At 36.3% G+C, this 19,487-nt stretch overlaps 3 protein-coding genes and 1 pseudogene across 3 annotated transcripts; 2 read left to right on the plus strand and 2 right to left on the minus strand.

The window, feature by feature from the left end:
- Positions 1 to 3,270: 3,270 nt before the first annotated feature.
- Positions 3,271 to 6,300, plus strand: LOC115990461 (putative receptor-like protein kinase At3g47110). Its single transcript, XM_031114295.1, has 3 exons — positions 3,271 to 3,674; positions 4,887 to 6,043; positions 6,281 to 6,300. The coding sequence occupies exons 1-3, from the start codon at positions 3,271 to 3,273 to the stop codon at positions 6,298 to 6,300; spliced, it is 1,581 nt and encodes a 526-aa protein (XP_030970155.1).
- Positions 6,301 to 7,033: 733 nt separating this feature from the next.
- LOC115988413 (pentatricopeptide repeat-containing protein At2g29760, chloroplastic-like) lies at positions 7,034 to 9,525 on the minus strand. Its single transcript, XM_031111984.1, has one exon. The coding sequence runs from the start codon at positions 8,719 to 8,721 to the stop codon at positions 7,381 to 7,383; it is 1,341 nt and encodes a 446-aa protein (XP_030967844.1). The 5' UTR covers positions 8,722 to 9,525; the 3' UTR covers positions 7,034 to 7,380.
- Positions 8,580 to 9,467, minus strand: LOC115988414 (pentatricopeptide repeat-containing protein At2g29760, chloroplastic-like). Its single transcript, XM_031111985.1, has one exon. The coding sequence runs from the start codon at positions 9,439 to 9,441 to the stop codon at positions 8,734 to 8,736; it is 708 nt and encodes a 235-aa protein (XP_030967845.1). The 5' UTR covers positions 9,442 to 9,467; the 3' UTR covers positions 8,580 to 8,733.
- A 6,399-nt stretch (positions 9,526 to 15,924) lies between the features above and the next one.
- LOC115990462 lies at positions 15,925 to 19,154 on the plus strand (annotated as a pseudogene).
- Positions 19,155 to 19,487: the final 333 nt, after the last annotated feature.

Genomic DNA, 19,487 nt, shown 5'->3' on the forward strand with positions numbered 1-19,487 from the left:
CGCCGTCAATCAATTTTTTTTCTCCTCGATATGGGTTTTGGGATGGTTTATAGGTGCCAATCTCAATTTCTACCTTGATTTTACGGAAAATATTTTACACCTGATAGGGTGTTTGGATGGATCGAAAAATACGGTCAACCGTAAAATTTTGACCCTTTTAGATCAAAGAGAGCCTCAAGTAGAGAGTGCCCTGAAAATGGTGCAGCAGCTCACCTATTGTAAGTGCCACAGTTATGCCATCAAGTCCAACCAACATTGGGTGTTGAACTTTACTTAAAAATCTTAAAATTTTAATATTGGACTTTTGTTTTTGTTTTGAAAGTTGGTGTTTTAGTTTGATTTTGAAAGCTCAGATTTGTGTAAAAATACAAGAGCTTGTTTAGACCACCAAATTAAAATTACGGATAACTTTTACTCTAACTTATACTAAGTGCGGAACAAGAGTAAAGAAGCGCAAACAACTGTTATCACTACCCTAAGCCATATTCATCCATTATCAATAATAAAAGGAAAGCTTAAGAGTAGGGAAGAGAGATGCAAACACAAGATAACACCAAGACGTGTTATTGAAGAGAAAACTAAAGAACTTGGTGTAAAACCTCTTCGCGACCCTTCAAGTCGAAATCGATTCACTAGAGAATAAAGTTGGAATACATGAATAACAAAAGACACTCCAACCTTAGTCTACTCCATGTACTTAAGCCCTCCAAACTCCTGCTACCAACTGGCTTCTCGAAACCTTGTCTTCTCTAACTTTCCGGATCCCACAATTCAACCCGATTGCATCTGCCAATGAATGGCTCATTCCAATACTTCCAGTAGCACCAAATTCTCACTTTACACTTTGAATGGGTGTGGTAAGTGTTTGAGCTATCAACCTCTCAAGGATGTAGAGATGGAGAGGTAGGAGTTGAGGAAAACTACAAGAAAATGTGTAGATGATTATAGGTATAACAATCTCTGACTCTCAAGTGTATATTCTAGGGTTTTCTCTCTGAAAAGTATTCCTTACAATTTGTGGGTAATGAGGGTATATATAGTGTGGGTAAAGACTTGGTAAAGAAAACATAACACTTTGCCAAACAAAAAGTTTCGCGAGTATTTCGCGGGATGGCCTTTCCCTCGAGACACTTGCGAAAACCTCTAGGCTGGCATGACCCTTCATCTTCCAGTCATGTACTCTACATGTGGCTTTTTCGCGACTAAGCTTCTCGAGAGACACTCGTGAAATCAACTTGTTCATCCTTTTAATCTTGAGTCTTTACACTCTCTCACACTCATTCCTTACAATTGAAAACCCACATACATATAGGGAAAAATGATTGAAGAAATTACAATCAAATTTGACATGGAATTAAAGCCAACACAAAATAATTCTAAATTACAACTTTATAGATTTTTTGATAAGGGTTTGTGTTAATGTTTGTGTTTTTGTGTGGATTTTTAAGGTGAGAAGTTGGTGTATCAGACCACTAAGAAGAGGGCAAGTGGACCCAAGTGCTCTGTCACTGCTAAGAAAATCCAAGGGGTATGTAGTGTGTATGTGTGTGTGTGTATATATATATATATATATTTGTGTTTTGGTGTATTGGGTCTTTTGCTAAATTTGAAAACGTATCTTTGATTTATAGTTATATGCTATGTCAATTTGTGATTGTAATTTTGCTATTTGTGAATCTATAACTTGTGTTGTGGTGGATGATATAATATATGAGTGCATTGTAGTTATTATGGTTATGGTTTCATTTTTGTATTGGCAGATTATAGGAACCTAATTTGTGGTAATGTATTGGTGAGTGGTTTAGTAATTGATGTGAGAAAGACAAGAGTCCATGTTGGTGATAATATGTCTCAATCTTGGAAATGTGTATATATGTGGTTCCTAAGTGAGGTAATATGCTCAGCGCAGAGGATTGTAATATTGATGTTGTACTTTTACATTGCATTTGACCAAATGTCTTGTGACTCACATCTAACATTTATTTGAACTTCATTGTTGATTAATCAGTGTCTGCATGGTGTTATGATGGTTAATATGTAGTGTTGTGCCTTGAATTATAGTGTAACTGTAATGTCTGTGGCATTTGACACACTTTTGAGGAACGAGGATGTATGGATCAACAGTTGCATTGCATATTTTGAAGTCGATTTTGACATTGGAAAGTGTAATTATATCTAAGCTGGATACCCCCAACCCCTAAACCAAAAAAGTGATGTTGCTGGTGGGAATTGAGCTTGACTCTGAACAAGCTTGCTTATATATGAAATAATCATTTGAATTACATGCAATATAAACAAAACTAGTAAAATATTCTTTTTAAAATTTTATTTTTAATAATTTTTTCCATACATTGCACGGGTTAGTGACAAATTTACCTATATTTAGAAATCTTCAGAAGGAATGCATTTTCAAGCTAAAAATAGCAGGAAGAAAGAAAAGAGTATTAGACAGAGAAAGAACCCGATTCCTTTAGTGCCACCAGTAACAAGAGCAGTCATTCCTTGAAGTGACCATCTGCTTTCTCTGTTTCGATTTCTGCCTCCACCATTTATCTCCGTCAATCTATTATTAATGTTTGCTATAAGCCTATAAGGCCTAAAATGGTCAAGACCTTTGTGCCACCCGGAGAAACAAACAAGCTGGGTATTATGGTCTCAGCCTGTAACATAAAAATTTATTGTGAAAATGTGGAAATGTCTATACTGGGACTCAATGCGTTTTGTTTCATTCGGGAGTCGTCACTATCAATAATCATCCAGTCATCTTGCTTTTTGTTTTTGTTCCAGCTGTTGGCTCTTATCAGGTTTTTTGTAGTTCTTTGGTTGTTGTGTTGTTGCTCTTTAAGCTCTGTTTTAATGTTGAGTGTTGTTGAATGGGTTTGTAGTCGTGTGTATGAACTCTTTATGTTTATCTAATAAAGCACCTGTTATGCGGAAAAAATATATATATATATATATATATATATATTGTGAACCTGTAGCCCGCACGCGGTAAATTTGACTCTTCTAATTAATGTCCACCACATAATTTCATATATATGATGGATACGGGCAATAGTGTTCAATTTTTTCACGCACACGTTAGTGGTGGTCCAGATAGGGATGTTAATTACGTGAGTGTGATGATCAATAAAGAGAAATGTTATTTACATCATGAGCTGCTTCCAACTCCCCAAGAATCTATGTAATGATCTCAAAAGCATGATGAGAAATTTCTGTTGGGGCCAAAAGGAGAAAGAATCCAAAGTCCCCTGGGTTAGCTGGAGGAAAATGTGTAAATCAAAGCTTCACGGTGGGATGGGCTTTAGGAACCTTGAGGCTTTCAACTTGGCAATGCTAGCCAAGCAAGGTTGGAGAATGTTGTCAAACCCAAGCTCTCTTGTTGCTCGAGTATTCAAGGCAAGGTACTTCCCTCATGATGAGATACTTAATTCTAAGAAGGGAAACAACCCCTCTTATGCTTGGAGAAGCATCCATATTAACCTTGATGTGCTAAGGAAGGAGACAAGGTGGAGAGTGGGCAATGGTAGAAGAATCCATATTTGGGAGGACAAGTGGTTGCCAACTCCAACAACCTACAAAGTGACCTCCCCTCCAACAGACTTTGAGGATTTCCCTATGGTTGTTTCTCTTATTGATTTGGATACCAGATGGTGGAAAGCAGACACGGTAAGGTCATTGTTTCTTCCCTTCGAAGCTAGCACAATCCTTAAGATCCCCCTAAGCTACAACCTTCCAAAAGATAGCCTAATCTGGGTTGGAAACAAAAAAGGAATTTTCATTGTCAAAAGCGCATATTATATAGCTTGTAATTTGGTAGACATAGCTGAAGGAGGTGAAAGCTCATATAGTGACCCGAGATCTCAACTTTGGAAGAAAATTTGGTAGTTAAAAATCCCTCCAAAGTTCAAGGTTTTTGCATGGAGAACTTGTGTGAATGGCCTTCCTACTATGTTAAACCTAAGGACTAGGGGCATTAACTCCTTTAGCTTCTGCCCCCTCTGTGATAAGGCAATAGAGAATTTTCCTCATGCTGTCCTCCATTGTGATCATGCCAAGCAGACCTGGTCTTTATGGCAAGACTATCCAGTGAATTTAGTTTCCTCAATCCTAGACCCAACAGACATCGCCTTGAATCTTCTTGAAAAGGGTACCACCAATGACCTTGAAATTTTCTTCCCCATGGCCTAGTCTATTTGGTGGAATCGAAATCAGGCAGTGCATGATGATGCAGGTAAGCCACCCTCACAGGTTTGGGAAATAGCTAACAAAACACTGCAGGAGTTCAAGGGAGCTTGCACTCCTTCCCCCTTATTAGAATCCCTCTGCCACTAGCTGGTGACCTCCCCTTTTAGGCTTCTTCAAAATTAATGTGGACGGTGTTGCCACTGAGGACAGCAGAAACTTCAGTATCGGGGTCATAATTCGTGACTCACATGGCACTGCCATTGCAGCGTTGAACTAGGTCCTTGCAGCCCCTTTCACAGCAAAAGTGACTAAAGCTCTCACTTTGCTCCATGGTGCTTTATTTGCCTTAGAAATGGAGGTTTCCCATGCAATCATTGAGTCAGATGCCCTCTCTCTCATCCAATCAATTAACTCAGGGGCTGTGGGAGGTGAGATCGAACACATTTTATAGAATATTAAATCTATTGCATCTTCTTTCAACTAGTTTTCGTTTTAGCATTTGAAAAGAGAAGGCAACAAAGTAACGCATGAGCTGGCCAAGAATGCAAGAGTCACTAGTGTTTCAAAAATTTGGAAGGGGGTTAATCCTATTGTAGTGGAACATCTCCTAATTGAGGAGTTCCCTAACTGACTGTTTGTCCCCCTCTCTATTGTATCTCTTTCTATAGTCCTTAATGTGACTCATAACTCTTTGACAGGTTCTTTACCATCAGAAGTTGGAAACCTGAAACTTCTTTTGCACTAGACGTTTCATACAACAAACTTTCCAATAAGATTCCAGACCAGCTAGGGGACTATTTGTCCTTAGAAACACTTTATATGCAAGGCAACTTCTTTGAAGGAACCATTCCTGACCTAAGAAAGTTAAAAGGTAATCAATATCTCGATCTTTCCCACAACATCTTGTTTGGCCAAATCCCAAGCTATATGGTTAATTTTCCCATGTTGCAAAATTTAAACCTGTCTTTCAACAATCTTGAGGGAGAGGTACCTGTAGAAGGGGTCTTTAGAAATGCTAGCGCAGTTGAAGTCTATGGTAACAGTGCTTTTTGTGGGGGCATCCAAGAGCTGCATATGCAAGCATGCCCCAGTCAAGGATCCAAGAAACATAGAAAGCATGTTGCTTTTAAGTTGATACTGGCAATAAGCATTGCAGCTGCTTTCTGCTTAACATCAATCTCTTTATTTACTCTTTCCTGGTTGAGAAAGTCGAAGAAGAAATGCCTTTCCATTTCCTCCTTTGGACGCACCTACCAAAAGATTTCTTATGAAGAATTACTCAATGCAACCGATGGATTCTCTTTGAGGAATTTGATTGGTTCAGGTAATTTTGGTAGTGTCTACAAAGGAAAACTTGGTCTAGATGAACCAACTGTTGCAGTCAAGGTACTTAACCTTCAAAAGCAAGGAGCTTCCAAGACCTTCATTGCTGAATGTGAGGCCTTGAGGAACATACGGCATCGAAATCTTGTTAAGATTGTGACTGCTTGTTCGAGTATTGATTTTGGGGGCAAAGATTTTAAAGCTTTAGTGTATGAGTTCATGCCAAATGGGAGCTTGGAGATGTGGTTACATCCTGAAGATGAGCTCAGCCAACTGAGAAATTTAAATCTTCTCCAGAGAATGAACATTGCAATAGATGTGGCTTCAGCTTTGCTTTATCTTCATCACCACTGCCAAACTCCTATCATTCACTGTGATCTTAAGCCAAGCAATATTCTTCTCGATGATGATTTGACTGCTCATGTAAGTGATTTTGGCTTGGCAAGACTCCTTTCGAAATCTGGAAAGGAAGCTTTTCTTAATCAATTAAGTTCGGCCGGAATTAAGGGAACCATTGGATATGTTGCTCCAGGTAATGAGTCACGATTTCACTCATTTTTTAAAGCATTCACTGATAAGGAAAAAAAATGAGGAATTAAAGAGAAAATTTTGGCAGTTAATTCCTTCTATAATTACAAAAAGAATGTATCAATAATTAAAGCAAGGAAGCCTATTATAGAATATCTACATATACCCTAACCAAATAAGTAGTATCATAGGATTGAGTAAGAATTGTTCTAGTGTATGAGAGTGCTCTGACTTTTTGCAGAATACGGAATGGGTAGTTAGCTTTCAACTAATGGGGATGTATACAGCTTTGGGATTTTCTTGTTGGAAATGTTCACTGGAAGACAACCCACCGACGAACTATTCAAAGATGACTTGAAACTTCACAACTTTGTCAAGTTGGCATTGCCAGGACGAGTGATGGAGATTCTGGACTAATCAGTTTTCAACAAAGCAGGAGAAAATAAGAATATATTTACATGTTGGAGTGACTGGACATGCGAACATACTGAATGCTTGATATTGGTCTTTCAAATTGGACTTGCATGTTCAGTAGAATCTCCAGGAGATAGAACGGACATGAGAAGAGTTGCCTTGGAATTGCTTTTAATCAAAGGTAAATTCCTTTCGACTAAACCTCATGAAATGAAAATCCAAAGCTCCGTCAACAAGTAAAATTTCTGAAAAGCATCAATGATTGGAATTTTACTGAAACTTATTTCCAAGTTATATTTATGAGTAAAGACATGTAAATATGTTCGCTTTTCTTATCCTTCTACTTTAGTTCCCTCCCCCCCTCCCCCCTTTCCTTTTCTCTCTTTTTTCTTTTTTCAAGTTTTACTTTCCCAAGTATCTTGCTCTATTAATTGTACCTCATTTATGTATATGATTGTGCATTTTTTATTCTCCGTAAAATTCCTCTTGCTTCACAATTTCTGTCCAGTGTCCGCATGTAAATGTATGGCAATGCTCCTTAATTTGACGTCTTTTATACTAGATGAAATGTCTTCAATGCTCTAGTAATTCGAGAGTCTATTGTATTCAAAAATCTATACATTAATAACATAAAATGAGTCAAAAAACTAAGCTTTTTTGTGCAAGATCTGAATGTTCCAAATAAGCTCTCAAAAGGCAACTCAACTTCTACGGAAATGCCCCTAATTGACAATTCATCACTGGTTTCCTTACTTGTGTGTGAGTACAATTTGTCATTACTCTCTAGATCTATGCTGTAGTCCACATGGGGCCATTAGCTTAATCCCTAGTTTGATTGAATTCTTGCTGCTTCAACAATTATTTAGGCAGCGAAAATATCATTCTAGATGGATGATGTGAGATTTTCACAGCCAATGCTGTTCACATTCACCAATAATCCATACATGAGCAATTTCCTCCTCTAAAATGATGGAAGCGATAACGGTCTCTTAGAAGTATCTCTCTATCATAAAGCCCAGATATGAGCTTAGCAACTGAGTGACAGTCCCCACAAACACGAAGATTCTTCACAACTCGAATCAGTTGAGATGGGCCCATACTAATAAGCCCATAGGCAATTGCTAACTTCTCACTGTGAAGGTTTAGGGCCTGCTCTTTCACGTCTTCTTCTTCAACAAGTTGCAGGAGATGGGACTTGTTTGGCACATAACCAACTGACTTCAATTTTGCTGCAATCTCATCCAATTTTGAGTAGATTTCCTTAGATAGCTTGTGAGAATTATCACCAACTAGAAACTCATGAACAATTCCGTTGACCTCAATTGAACTACAACCTGGTTCTTTCTTTAGTCCAAAATCTCTCATAATCTTCCTTAACCCTGAAACTCTATCCCATTTCCCTGTTTTAGCATATATGTTCGACAAAAGCACATAGGCTCCATGATTTCTAGGGTCCAACTCAAGCAAATGGCTACAAGCCTGCTCAGCAAGCTCAATATTCCCATGAAGTCTACAGGCCCCAAGCAGAGCCCCCCATACAGAAGCAGTAGGAAGTATTGGCATTTTCTCTATCAATTTGACAGCTTCTTGCAGAAGGCCCGAACGACCAAGAATATCAACCATGCAAGCGTAATGCTTCTCTCCAGGAACAACCCCATAAACTGGCTCCATTTGATAGAATAACCTTTGTCCCTCATTTACTAATCCTCTGTGGCTACAGGCGCATAATAGATTCGTGAAAGTCACAGCATTGGGCTTGACCTTAGCTTCTAACATCTTTGAGAACAAATCTAATGCAGCCCTCCCATGGCCATGCATTGCCAGACCAGCAATGGTGGCACTCCAAACAAACACATCTTTTCTTTCCACCGAATAAAATACCTCAAGTGCTTTCTCTAGATCCCCACACTTAGCATACATGTCAATAAGAGAGGTAGTGAGATGACAATTTAACTTAATCCCATGCTTCTTTATGTACACATCAATCCACCTGCCTAAATCCATTGCTCCTAACTGAGCAGAAGCTGATAGAGCACAAACAAGAGTGACCTCATCCGGTTTTGCATCCTTACTGAGCTGCAATTCACGAAAAACAGCCAAAGCCTCCTTTGGCTTGCCATTCTGTTCAAAAGCAGAAATCAGTGCATTCCATGCAGCTATATCTTTACGAGGCATTGCATCAAAAACATGTTGAGCCTCATCATATTCCCCTAACTTAGCATATCCATCAAGCATAGTTGTCCAAGAGAAAACATCCTTGTCTTGCATCTTATCAAACAATCATTTTGCATCTTCAAAGCTCCCACATTTCATATGCATATCCAGCATTGCATTACTCAGAGTCAAGTTCACATTAATCTCATTCCTTTCAATATAGGAACACACCCACCTCCCAAACTCCAAATCTAACTTCTTTGTGCAAGCCGAAAGAACACCCACCATTGTCACATCATTAGGCTTCACATTCTCCTTCTCCATTACCCTAAATAACTCCAATGCCTCCTCAGGACAACCCCCTTGTGCAAAAGCAGCGATCATAGAATTCCAAGAAACCACATCTTTTTGCGGAGTTTTCACAAACACCGCATACGCCAAATCCAAATCCCCACACGAACCATAAAAATGCACGAGTGAATTCAGAATATAGACATCCGAACTAAGAGACCCTTTAATCGCCATCCCATGAAACGCTCTCCCAACCTGGAAAGCTTTGAGCTCCGAAGCCGCTTTGATCACGAAAGGAAAAGTGAATTTGTCAGGAAAATGTTCACAGTGATGAAGCAGTTGCAGAAAGACTAGAAGGCTCTGAGTGGGGTCAGGGCTGGATGCATAAGCACGAATGAGAGTGTTCCAAGTAAAAAGATTTGGTTGAGGAATTTGATCGAACAGCTGGCGGGCGTAGTCGAGGCTAGAGAAGGGTGAGAGAGCAGAGGCAGTGATGAGCTTGCCGTCTGAAAAAGGGTCGAAGAACAGACCTGTACGGAGCATTTGGGAATGGACTTGCTTTAGCTGCTTCGTACTGTTGTATTGGTTGATCAGTGATTGTATTGGATACCGGTCGTTATTGACAGTTGGGGAGAGCGGGCCTCTTTTAATTTGTGACTAAATTTGATTAGTCTTTTTCATCCTTTGAAAGCATAAATTGTAAAAATCAGAATGAGTAAACCACATCAGCAATTTCAATTAACAACTAATGTAAACTAAAAAAAAAAGTCTACACATCAATAGTTAATAACAACAATGATATTAGATTTGCTATTTAACAAAAAAGAAAAACAAAAGCAATTGGAAGCTTATCTATTGAGAACATCAACAATGATAGAACTCCATCCACATTAAGAGAAGTGAAACTCCACTGTTTCAATGTCTCTCTCTCTCTTGCTGGGTTTCAAGATTTGTTTAATTCCTCTAGACTTTTTCTATCTATGGAGTATATCATCAACGTTAAGATTAACCATTTTCTTTGCCAAAGAAAATAGAAAAATAACTTCAAAAGGGAAAAAGATTGATAGAATTTGAAGAAAAGAGTAAATAGCTTGAAAAAGGAAAAAATAAAAAAGTTAACAAACTGTTAAAGTTGTCATACCTTTGTGAGAATACTTTTGTTGCAATTGGAATTCATAGTATACTAAGTATAGTTTGTTATATATAATTCAATTATCATTTATTAACGAAAGTTAAAGTTTTTTTTTTTTTTTTAGGAGATAAGTAGCTATGAGTTACAATTTACACAGATGTTAAAGAAATTGAAGAGTTATAACTTATGAATGATGATATAACAATTCTTTATTTTTTATTTTTTATTTTTTTGTTGTATGTATAGCTACCCATTAACTATAAAATGCCTATGGGTTACAACTTACAACAACCCATTAGATTGATAGATTTTCTGTTCATGTGTAAACAAAAGGACATATCCATGTATTGTATTAATTTATATATTGAACTAAATTTTTTTTTAGAAACAAACACACACAAATAGGTGTGTAACACAAAAATGAAAATGTTGTGTATTTAAATATGATATATATATATATATATATATTTTATGGATTCCAATTAGCTCAACTGGTAAAATTTCTGATAGTTGTATAATTGATTTGGAGCTTAATCCCCACCTACACTAAAAACTGATTAGTGTCTTGGTCTAATGATAAAGATATATCATTAGGAGTGGACACCATAGATTGAAACTAAAAAAAATTATGATATTTTTTCCCCTACTTGATGTGTACCAAATTAAATGAGACATCTAAAGATCATAATTAATTGTCCTAATTTAAACCCAAATAACTGAAAACATGGTGGAATCTATAGTGCGTAATTATGGTTTTTTTTTTTTTTAATTTTATTTATTGCTGACACATGCCATATGGCCCATATGCCCGTGTTCATCTCTTTGTACTGTGTATACTATTTTTTTTTTTTTTTGGTTGAAATTGTTATATTATTATAAAGGCGTTGATAAAATTATAAATAACATGCATATAGGCAACACATAAAAATCCTTTTTAGGCATTCACAAAAAAATGAACATAATTTTTTCCCAATTTTCGCCTAGAATTGTAACAATTTTAGATAATTAAAAAGAATCAATGATATCAAAAATGTGTGGCTCTAAAAAAAAATGATATAAAAAATGAAATAACAATCGCACTTACTAATACACTACTAAAATGTGATCTATCTAACAATTGCAATGCAATGCAATGCAAAAAAAGAAATGGGATCTATTTATAACCTCTCAAACACATGCAAAATTATATATAAACAGATTGTTAGCCAAAATAAAAGAATAAACTATTCAAAAGATGATAATAATAAAAAAAAAATTGCATTTCAATAAAAAAAATGAAGAAACACTAACCTGTTGCATTTGCCTTTAGATTTATTAGGCACTGATCTAAAGAAGAAATTTCGAAAAGAAAAGAATATTCTGAAGTGGAAAGCGGGAGTGTCAATTCGGGTTAGCATGTCGGATTCATGTCATGTCGAGGTAGGGGTATTCGACTAAATGGCTCAACCCTAACCCAACCCATTTAATAATCCTGTCATGATTCTTCAACCCTAACTTGATCTATTAATAATGCGGGTTAACCTGACCCAACCCATTTGACACACAAGTCATGTTGGGTTGACACGAATGTAACACAACTCATTTCAACCTACATAATATTAAATATAGCATCCATCTAGAAATAATTTTTTTACATCCCAAAAGCAATGCATACACTTCAAGTCTTTAACCCACATTCAAAATAATATAGTTCAACAAAAATATAACATGCATCTAGAAATAAGTTCTTTACACTCCAAAAGAAGTGCACACACTTCAACCCAAATTCAAAATAACATAATTTAACAAAAATAAAATAACATAATTTAACAAAAATATAATATCCTTGAAACTTGCCAAATGCTAAGTATCAATATTGAAAGAATTGGAGCAAATAGTAGACTAAAGTTTATAGAACAAAAACATTATGTAGAAAAAATTACTGCAAAATTTTGAAACACCAAGAAAACGGTTTTCTCAGTAAACACATGAGAGAGAGAGAGAGCAATAACCGGTTTGAGACTTTTAGTTTGAGAATTGGGCGTGAGACTATGAGATAGTAGAGTTAGTAGTATGGTTGAAATAAAAAAATAAAATTAGATATTTATAAGAAGATTTAGAGATTTAGGGTTTGTAGGGTTTAGAGATCTAGGGTTTGTAAAGTTTCAATTTCCAATTATATCCCTTGTAAGTTTTTGTAATTACTCACTTTTCTTTTTAAATTTAAAATATATGTTGGATATAAAAGGTATTTGACAACTCTAAAATAAAATGAATATTTATTTGTTATACAAGTTAAACGGGTTGTGTTAAGTGGGTCATTACGGGTTGACACAAATAAATTAGCGTGTCAAACGTGTCTATTACGGGTTACGTGGGTAGACCCGCTTATGACACGTTTATTTTCGTGTCATTTTTAGGTTGACCCGTTTATGACCCAAACCCATTAAATCCCAACCCTAACCTGCAAAAACCTATGTTGGGTTCGTGTCGTGTTCACGGGTTGGGTCAAATATTGACACCCCTAGTGGAAAGAGGGAAAAAGAGAGGATTAGTATATTTTAATACTGAAGCGTAAAGGAATGGTCAAACAAAAAGGGAGAAGAGAGACAGAGGGAGATTGAGTAGGAATGAAACAGGTCTAATGTAAAAGTGAAAGTGAAACAACCTAAATAATAACATCATTAGAGCATTACCATCAGCTCTTCTATAAAAAATGCTATTTGGACACACTAAAAGCCAACTTTATTATTTTACCACGTCATTTTACAACATCTCATTCATCACATGTTTTATTTTTCAATCCTATATATTAAAATAATATTTACAACACATTAAAAATAATATATTAACTATTTCTCGTCGTCGTCGTCATCATCATCATCATCAACAACAACAACAATGGCACAACCACCACTGCCGCAACAACGGCCACCAACAACCACTGTCGCAACAACACCGACAGCCACCACCGGCACAAACCCACATCCACCAATACCACCTTATTATAAAATAAAATAAAAAACTATAACTAGGGAGAGGCAGAGTGAAAGGCGAACAAAGAGGAGAGGGAAGAGGGATCGATGGCGGCCTCGGGGTGAGATCGACCATGACTAGAGAGGGTGAGACCATGAGTGAGATCGACGAGATCGAGCTTAGCTGAGTGAGATTGATGACGACTACAACCACCACAATCCACCACCACTGTCAACCATAACCAAAACCCAAAATCAACCAACCAACCATAACCACCGCAGAGAAAGTGAAGGAAAAAAGAAAAAAGAAAAAAAAAAAAGAAAAAAAAAGGAGAGGTTTGAAACTACAAAACTCCAACTGGGTTTTTGTTCAAAGAGAAAGTGTGAAACAAAATAGTAGTAAAATGAACACACGAAAGTGGAAAAAAAGAAAAAGAAAAAAAGAGGAGAGGTGAAGATGCTGGAGAAGAAAGAAGAAGAAAAAGGGAAGAGGAAGTGACAGAAGATAGGGAACAAGCAGAGAAAGAAAGAAGAAAAAAGTAAGAGAGAGAAGAAAGAAAAGTCATAAAAGAAGAGACAGAAAATGAATAAAAAAATATTTTTTTTAGCATATTTGTTTGTACCGTTTCAAAGATGCAATGGTATTGTTTATGTGTGTCAAAATTTATAACATTTAGATAATTTCATGAGAAGGGTTTTTTGTTTTTTGGTGTGCCAAATACCAAATATTTGGCATTTGGCATACCTGATGGTTATGCTCTTATAGGCATAACGTAAGAACAATTATTGTTCAATACATTAAAATAAAATGATAAAAGGAGTGGCAGTAAAATATCAAATAAAACAGTGTAACTCCAAAAGGTGGTAATAAATATATTTAAATGTCAATTTACTTAGGAAAAATTTGAGGTCATGTTTTCTCGGGGATTATAATGTAGGAGCAAAATCAAAATTATTTTAGAATTTGCATTTTCAGATTTTTGTATGTATCTCATAGGAAATTGGATAATTATGGACTTTTATCTGAATCAGGGCCGGCCCAAACATTTCGGAGGCCTAAGGCAAAGTTTTCAAATTAGGTCTTTATGTTATTACTTAAATAATATTTAACTAGCATTTTATATAATAATTTTTTTTTTATAAAAAAGAATCCATTCTTTTTACTTTTTAATATGATTTTTTTTTTTTAGAAAATGCTAAAGTTATAACAAATGTTACTACAAATTGATGTTGTAATGGATGTGATTAGTGACATGAGACTTACAAAAATGCTAGAGATATTATAAATTTTACAACATGAGAATTACAAAGATATATCACTAATCACAAAAATTCAATCAAAAATGCATTTAATAATTTGTTGAAATCCACCTGTCATATTTATTGTCACATCAAATTATAAAAGTTATGTTATAAAATTTATAATATTTTTAACATTTTCTTATTTGAATTAGTTGTGATTAGTAACACGTCAATTTGTAAGACCTATTTATTTAAATTTGTCTTATTTCTATCTCTAGCATTACTTAATTCTTTGAGCCTTCTTAATAGTAAAAAAAAAAAAAATGTAAACTAATTTTTTTTTTTAATATCTCCCGAAAATATTTAAAAAAAAAAAAAAAAATTTTGCCCCCCCAAATTTGGGGCCTTTCTCTAGTAGGAGGTCCTAGGCAATGGCCTAAGTGGCCCAGGCCTAGGGCCGACCCTGATTCGAATAGGGATTAGATTTGAGATTACAGGAGGATTGGTATTTGAGTTCAGTTATGATTAGTTTTCATTAGTTGTTATCTTTTATCTCTTTATTTCTTGGAAGCTCTAGCTCTACATAAGAGCCTAGTTTATTTGTATTTATGATAGACAATTGATTGATTAATGATATTCAAATTGGAGGCTTTCCAATATTTGGGTACTGATTCCTAACACCTTAGTGCTGATTATTAGGGTTTATCCTTTAATTGTCTTATTCTTTTTATTTTCTCTTGATTGTTCTGCATCACAATTTGTACTTTTGTTTCCTGGCATTAAGAAAGAGATTGGAATGGTTTATTTGGACTCTGACTGTTATGAACCGAATTTTATTACATAACATTAGAAATTTATTTTGTTTATGGTTGTCTGCGAACTAAAGAGATACGCATAGAGATTAGATATTTAGATGACTCATGCTCTCCAAGCCTTGACCGAGTTTGGGATGTGATATATATAAGGAATAAATGCTCAGTACCATTTTTTGTACTTCATTTTATACCAATGACCAATCATCCATATACATAAAGACGTTTTCTATTATAAAGTCGATCAATCAAAGCGACATCCACTAAAGAGCTAACCCAATTAGCAACCCATTGCGGACCCCGTGCTTCGCAGTGATAAGAAATTCTTGAAAGTACAATGCAATATCTGGAAATGAAATGTTTCTCCTATACTAACCAAAATTGAATGGTTCAAACAACCTCCAAAGTCTTCATTAAAGATCCAAATGTTCCACCAATCAAGAAAATATATGTGTGGCAACAAAAGATTTGATCATGAAGCACTGAAATAAAAAGCTCGTGGTTTGAAAATGTCGACACTACTGTAGCACTACGCACAACTGCTACCACCAACAATTTGACTGGTTCATCTATCCAAACCGCAATTATTTCCATGGCTCAGTTTTCACCACCATTCTCTAATGTGGTCACCTCTGATAATATCATGCACATTCCCTGAAACTGAAAGATGAAGACTTAAGTAGTTGAAAAATGGAGGAAAAAGGGACCACAGGAAAAGATTTTTCAATTGATCAATAGAGTAAGCAGACAACTCACATCAAATCCACATCATTTGTAGAATCACAGATTAATTAGTATGAGCAGTACCCATCTAAAAGGTTGCTTAGTTTGTTCTCTACATATTTGTGTGAGAGTTCCTGCCTATGTCAGTATCTCTCTCTGAAGAAGCTAATTTCTTCCTCCCAGATGGATCATCTGCTTATGAATACACGACCACTCTTCTCACTAACCTACCATGCCATCTTTCTTCTGTTCCTCTCCTTATCGATCTCAAAATTTTCCTTAGCTACCTCACTTTCAAATGAAACTGATAAACTTGCACTGCTCGAATTCAAGTCTCACATAGATAGCCCACTTAATGTCCTGGCTTCTTGGAATGACTCTCTCCATTTCTGCCATTGGGTTGGGGTTACTTGTGGCAACAAACACCAAAGAGTCATCGGTTTGGAGCTAAAAAACAAAAAGTTGGTTGGCACCATATCACCCCACATTGGAAATCTTTCTTTCCTTCAATCCCTCGACCTTGCAAGTAACTCTTTCCATAGTGGAATTCCCTCAGAAGTTGGTTACTTGACCAGGCTTCAAAATTTGAACCTGAGCCATAATCTAATATTGGGAGGGGAAATTCCAGTCAATCTTTCTCACTGTTCCAACCTACAGTATCTTGATCTCAAGTACAATGATTTAGTACAAGGAATCCCTTCAGATACTAAATCTTGAAAGCAATCATCTAAGTGGAGGGTTCCCACCTTCTCTGGGGAACTTGTCCTCTCTCCAAAATCTTGGGTTTGCATATAACAATTTGGAGGGAGAAATCCCAAATACAGTAGCCCAGATGAAAAGCTTGACATCTTTTTATGTAGAAATAAATCATCTTTCTGGTGTGTTTCCACCTTCCCTATACAATTTATCATCGCTCACAAATATTGCCTTGACTAATAACAACTTCACTAGTAACCTCAACCCTGACTTGGGCATTGTTCTTCAAAATCTCTGGATACTTTGGATAGGAGGAAACCAATTTACAGGAACCATTCCAGTTTCATTGTCTAATGTCTCAAACATTCACAATCTTGATCTTGGTAATAATTATTTCACAGGAACCATACCTACGAGTTTTGGTAATCTGCGAAATCTTCGATGGTTTGGTGCTTTTAATAATCTTCTTGGAAATTATTCAGTTTATGATTTGAGTTTTCTGAGTTCTTTGAACAACTGCAGCCAGTTAGAGCATCTGTCTGTCAGCGACAACCAATTCGGAGGTGAGCTGCCTAACTCCATAACAAACCTCTCAATCCAATTATTACGGTTTCGGCTAGACGGCAATTCTATTGGTGGGAGCATACCTACACGAATATCAAATCTTGTTAGCCTAACTGAACTTCAATTGGGAGCTAACTTGTTAACAGGTAATATTCCATCTTCAATTGGAAAGCTCTCAAACTTGCACGCTTTGTACTTGTATGAAAACAAATTGACTGGGGAGATCCCGTCTTCCTTTGACAACATGACTAAATTGCTATACCTCGATATGGAGAGTAACAGTTTAGAAGGGAGCATACCACTGAGTCTTAGTAGGTGCAGCCACCTGCAAAAGGTAATCCTTTGCCATAATAAATTAAATGGCACCATACCGGAGCAACTTCTTGGCCTTCCTCTAGTCCAAATTAATGTGTCTCATAACTCCTTGACCGGTTTTTTGCCACCAGATTTTGGAAACCTGAAAATTCTTGTTGCACTAGATGTTTCATACAACAAATTTTCCAAACAGATTCCAGCCCAGCTAGGGGCGTGTTTGGCCTTAGAAACACTTTATATGCAAGCAAACTCCTTTGAAGGAACCATTCCCGACTTAAGTCAGTTAGAAGGTATTCAATATCTTGATCTCTCTAACAACAACTTGTCAGGCCAAATCCCAAGGTATATGATTAATTTTCCCATGCAAAATTTGAACCTCTCTTTCAACAATCTTGAGGGAAAGGTACCTATAGAAGGGGTCTTCAGAAATGCTAGTGCAGTTGAAGTCAAAGGCAACACTGGTCTTTGTGGGGGGATCCAAGAGCTACATTTGCAGGCATGCCCCAAGAAACCTAGAAAGCATTTTGCTTTAAAGTTGAAACTGGCAATAAGCATTGCAGCTGCTTTCTGCTTTACATTGTTTTCTTTGATTGCTCTTTCCTAGTTGAAAAAGTCGAAGAAGAAATGTCTTTCCATTTCCACCTTTGGACCCTCCTACCAAAAGATCTCTTATAAAGAATTATGCAATGCAACTGACGGATTCTCTTTGAAGAATCTAATTGGTAGAGGAAATTTTGGTAGTGTCTATAAAGGAAAATTTGGTCTAGATGAAACAACTGTTGCAGTCAAGGTACTCAATTGTCAAAAGCAAGGAGCCTCCAAGAGTTTCATTGCCGAATGTGAAGCCTTGAGGAACATCCGGCATCGAAACCTCGTTAAGATTCTGACTGCTTGTTCAAGTATTGATTTTGAGGGCAATGATTTCAAAGCTTTAGTCTATGAGTTCATGCCAAATGGAAGCTTGGAGATGTGGTTACATTCTGAAGATGGAGTCAAGCAACTGAGAAGTTTAAACCTTCTCCAAAGAATCAACATTGCAATAGATGTGGCTTCGGCTTTGCTTTATCTTCATCGTCACTGCCAAACACCTATTATTCATTGTGATATAAAGCCAAGCAATATTCTTCTCGATGATGATCTGAATGCTCATATAAGTGATTTTGGTTTGGCTAGACTCCTTTTGAAATCTGGGAAGGAAGCTTTTCATGATCAATTAAGCTCAGTAGGGATTAAGGGAACTGTCGGATATGCTGCTCCAGGTAATGTGTCATGATTTCACTCAATTATAAAAGTATTAACATATAATGAATGCATCAATAATCAAAACAAGGATGCCCATTATAGAATATTTACATACACCTTCACTAAATCACTAGTTTCATAGCATTGAGTAAGAATTGTTCTTAGTGTATGAAAGTGCTCTAAATTTTTGCAGAGTATGGAATGGGTAGTCAACTTTCAACTAATGGGGATGTATACAGCTTTGGGATCCTCTTATTGGAGATGTTAACTGGAAGAAGACCCACTAATAAATTGTTCAAAGATGACCTGAACATTCACAACTTTGTTAAGTTGGCATTGCCGGGACGAGTGATGGAGATTGTGGACCATTCAATTTTCAATGAAGTAGGAGAATCTGATAACATGGCTACAAGTTGGAGTGACTGGACAAGTGGACACACTGAATGCTTGATATTGTTCTTTCAAATTGGACTTTCATGTTCAGCAGAATCTCCAATAGATAGAATGGACATGAGCAGAGTATCCCTGGAATTGCTTTCAATTAGAAGGCAAATTATTTTGGACCGAAACTCTTGAAATGAAGGCCCATAGCTGATGGCGCAATCATAGTCTGATTAGAAGAAGAATATTATCTTTGGAAGCTTAACGTTATAGGCAAAGCCCAAGAATAAGAATAGGTATCCGTTGTAGTTAATTAGGTTTTTATATTTTATTTAGTTATTCTATAGTCAAGGGTATTTTAGTAATTATTTAATTGTTGGGTATGGGATGGGGTTTTCTTCTATTAATAAGTGTTATTTAATTTATGGGTCTATATGTATGGGTTTTTGTTTAATTCAATTAGTAAGTTGCATGTGCGATGTACGGATAATATTGTAATGTTTTATGTAAAATAGTTTTGGAGAACGT

The sequence above is a fragment of the Quercus lobata genome, chromosome 5 (assembly GCF_001633185.2).
Source record: "Quercus lobata isolate SW786 chromosome 5, ValleyOak3.0 Primary Assembly, whole genome shotgun sequence".
Lineage (NCBI taxonomy): Eukaryota > Viridiplantae > Streptophyta > Magnoliopsida > Fagales > Fagaceae > Quercus > Quercus lobata.